Below are 3,482 nucleotides of genomic sequence, written 5' to 3'. Positions count from 1 at the left end.
TTACTGCAGAGGGGAACATTGCTTCCACTTTCGGTCTGTGTTGTAATTGCTGGTCAGTGAGCACCAACTCCGATTCAAAACGTAGTCTTCGTTGGTGCATTGTTCAAAGGTTCTTTGCTTGAATGTGAAGGGGAAGGTGCACTTGGGGGGATCTGCAGAGGAGGGGGCAGGAGAAGGGGCTGTGAACACAGTCCTCAGATCGTCTCTGCTGATCTTACAGAGCATCAGGATTTTCTGCCAAGGTCTTTAAATGTCAGTGAAAATTATATAGAAAAGCAAGGATTTGAACTCAGGCCTTCCTGATACCCCAACCATGCAGCACTCTGTTCCCAACACCCCTTGTGTGCTGGCACTAAGCTGTCCCACCTTAGGAAACTCACCAGTCGCTGTGCAGTATCGCCACCGTCCTCGGAAGACGTGGTCAAGGGAGCACCAATCAAAGTCACTGCGGACCGTGGTGCAGCTGTGGTAGGTGACGTCACCATAGATAAATGGAATGGCGCACTCATGCAGAATAATTTCTGGCAAGAGAACACACGTGGAGCACGGGGCAGCCCCGGGGGAATGGACCTCAAGTGTGCATCTGGTCATCTGCACTTGGCTCACTCTCCCTCGCCCCGCCCCCTGTTGGTCCCACTAACTGCCTTTCGTGTGTGGTGAAAATCCGAGGGGACTGTCTTGGCCTGACCCTGAGTCCTCCTGACTCTGCTCTCCCCTCCCTCTCTCCTAGACAGGTGTGTCTCCTAGGCTGCCAGAGTGAGCCCCCGCACCTCCACACTCTCTGCTTCCCCCACCGGCTTCCTACCCCCCATTCTGCCCTGCCTGCAGCAGTGGCTTGGCCTGGAGCTCCCAGCCCACCTGCGCAGCAGGGGAGCCAGCTTCCTCAGTGACACCTGCTGCTGGCCTGCTGAGGCCCTGGTTCTAAGCGCAAGAAATCGCATGCAATGGTTGATGTTCTCACCAGATTAAGAACCTGAGGCGTATGTGGGCTGAAGGATAGGAAAACTATCTTGATTCAATCATACCAAACTGTGAGCTGTATCAAAACGTCACATGCTTCTCCATCAACATATAAATGTATTACTTGCTCACTGAAAGGAAAGTAAAAAGAAAGAGCCCCTCCCCCATTCAGTTGCTAGTGTCACTTTCAATGGAGAAGAGAACATTTTTCTGGAAGCTTAGGAGAAAAGATTTGGATGGGCAACTGATGGGCATGTTCAACCGACTGACGTGGTTGTTCTGACCTGGGACAGACTTTCCTATGAGGAAATGACACAGGAAATGGTGAGGTCACAGCAAAGGGCAAGCTACTTTTGGGAATCTAATGATGTTAAAAGGGTGGAAAAAGCATCTAAGATACTGAAAAATAGAGATGGTCTCCCTACCTTTAATTGGAAGATTTAAATGGGAAATCAAATCTGAAACAGAAAAAAAAAAAGGTAAAATTTAGACGACATAATGTTCTCCTTTCCCAGAATAACAGCTATTTAATGCAGCCTGACGTTCCCGTATCTGACTGTTCTCCCAAGGTAGGAGCATCTACAATACCCCATCGGGGATGACTGTAAGCATTTCCAACTGGGGATCCTGCTTCTCCGCAGGGAAGCCCCTTCATACAGTTATGAGCTGGGTGTCTCCACAGTCCTCCTTTGTGTAGGTGAGAGAAAATGCAGCTCATCCAATGTCCTGATTTCTACCCCTTTGCTGGAACCCAGTAGTTCTGCCACAATAAATACCAGTCAGCGAGACACTCTCCAAAGAATGGGAGACATCAGTGAGGAACCAGAAAGCATTGCCACACACGTGCCATGGGGACCGGTGGGCATATATGAAGATCTCGAGCCAGGGGCAGTTATTAGAGACAGTCACGGGACAGCTTCAGTATGCGGTCTGGAGCGGGGCTCCTCAGCTGGACTCACAGAGCCTGGTGCTGTCTGAAGCCTGTTTTCCTGTGCGCTGGTGTGCAGTGACCTTTGTGAAGTTCATGATTCCGGCAGAGGCTTTCATTATGGTTGGTGTTACCAGGGAACCTGCCTTCACAGCATCCCGGGTTTACTCACTTATTGTGTTTCTGATTTTGTTGGAATTCACACGAGTGACTTTATTTTGATCCTGACAGCAAAATGAATCTTCTTTTATTTTCCCCATGTTTTTGACACATGATAATGATAAAGAATACTGGGGTTCACTGTGCCCATACACGATTTCATCAAGGTCATTCCCCAGTCCCCTTGCTTTCCTATCCTCTGGCCCCCTGGTCTGATTCCTTTACTCTCGGGTCTCCCTCTCATTTTCATGAGATTCCCCCATTTTATTCCCTTCTTTCTCTCTAGCTTCTGCATATGAGAGGAACATGTGACCTGCCTGTCAGAGACAGGCTTATTTTTCTTAACATAATTGCCTCCAGTATCTTCCATCTTTCTTCAATGATGTAATTTTGCTCACCTTCATGGCTGAATAAAACTCCATGGTGTATATAGACTACATTTTCTCTCTACATCATCTGTTGGCAAATGCCTGGGCTGCTTCTCTAACTTGGGTATGGTGAATCTTGGTGCTATAAACATAGCTTGCTGTAGCATGCTGACTTTAGTTCTTTTGGATAAATACCAAGGAATGGGATAGGTGTGTCATGTGGCCATTCTGTTACCTTTCACCCCGTCATCCCCCCTCAAGTAAGCCCTGGAATTCTTCTGAAAGCTACAGATTCAGCTGGTGAATTCACAAGCACATGTGTTAACAAGTTTTTACTCTATATTCTACATGAAGAATAGCTTATTCCACATACTGGACTGTATTTTTGAACTTGCTTCTTTACCAACAGAACAATACTAAATTGTTTCCCTCTAAGATTTTAGTACTATATAGATGAGAATTTTGAGGCTCAATTAAAGGTAAAGAAATGTGTTCTGAGATCATCCAACCAGGAAGTACCAGGAGCTGGAACAAGCCTCTTCAGAACTTCCCTTGTCACCAGCTGCCACCCAGCATTGAAAGGTAAAGTTTCTGTGGACAATTGATTTTGCTCTTGCTCTTGACTCTCCCCTCACCCCTCACCAGCCTCTCCCCCTCACCTGCATCCAGGCCACACAAGCAGACAGCCAGCAGCACCCAGACCACCAGGTGTCTCATCGCCTCTGATAGCCCTCAGAGGACATGCACCTGGGCGAGCCTCACCTCCGAGTTTATACTCTGCCTTTCTGCTCCTCCTCCTCTGGTCACTCTCACCCCTACCCTGCCACATTTTCTTCCTTGTCCTGAATCTCAGGGTGCTTAAAAATCAGGAACCACCCATGTTAGGCTATTCTAGAGCTGCACCCTGAAGGCTGATCCCTGGAGCAGCACCGTCACCCTTGCAGGGTGGGGGGATTGGGGGGTAGGGAAGTGGTGTGTGTAAGTGTGAATTAGGGGGGTGTAATAAATGCAAAACCTCAGTCCCTCAGTGTACCTGCTGAAACTCTGGTGGTGCAGGCCCCTGCCTT

At 48.3% G+C, this 3,482-nt stretch overlaps 1 protein-coding gene across 1 annotated transcript; it reads right to left on the bottom strand.

Moving 5' to 3' along the window:
- On the bottom strand, positions 1-3,132 carry LOC308637276 (binder of sperm protein homolog 2-like; the record flags this gene model as incomplete). Its single annotated transcript, XM_081273599.1, has 3 exons — positions 1-152; positions 381-521; positions 3,075-3,132. The coding sequence occupies 3 exons, from the start codon at positions 3,130-3,132 to the stop codon at positions 1-3; spliced, it is 351 nt and encodes a 116-aa protein (XP_081129725.1).
- Positions 3,133-3,482: the final 350 nt, after the last annotated feature.

The sequence above is a fragment of the Spermophilus citellus genome, assembly GCF_964194105.1.
Source record: "Spermophilus citellus genome assembly, chromosome: 18".
NCBI classification, from domain to species: Eukaryota; Metazoa; Chordata; class Mammalia; order Rodentia; family Sciuridae; genus Spermophilus; species Spermophilus citellus.
This window is presented reverse-complemented; position numbering and strand designations above follow the sequence as displayed.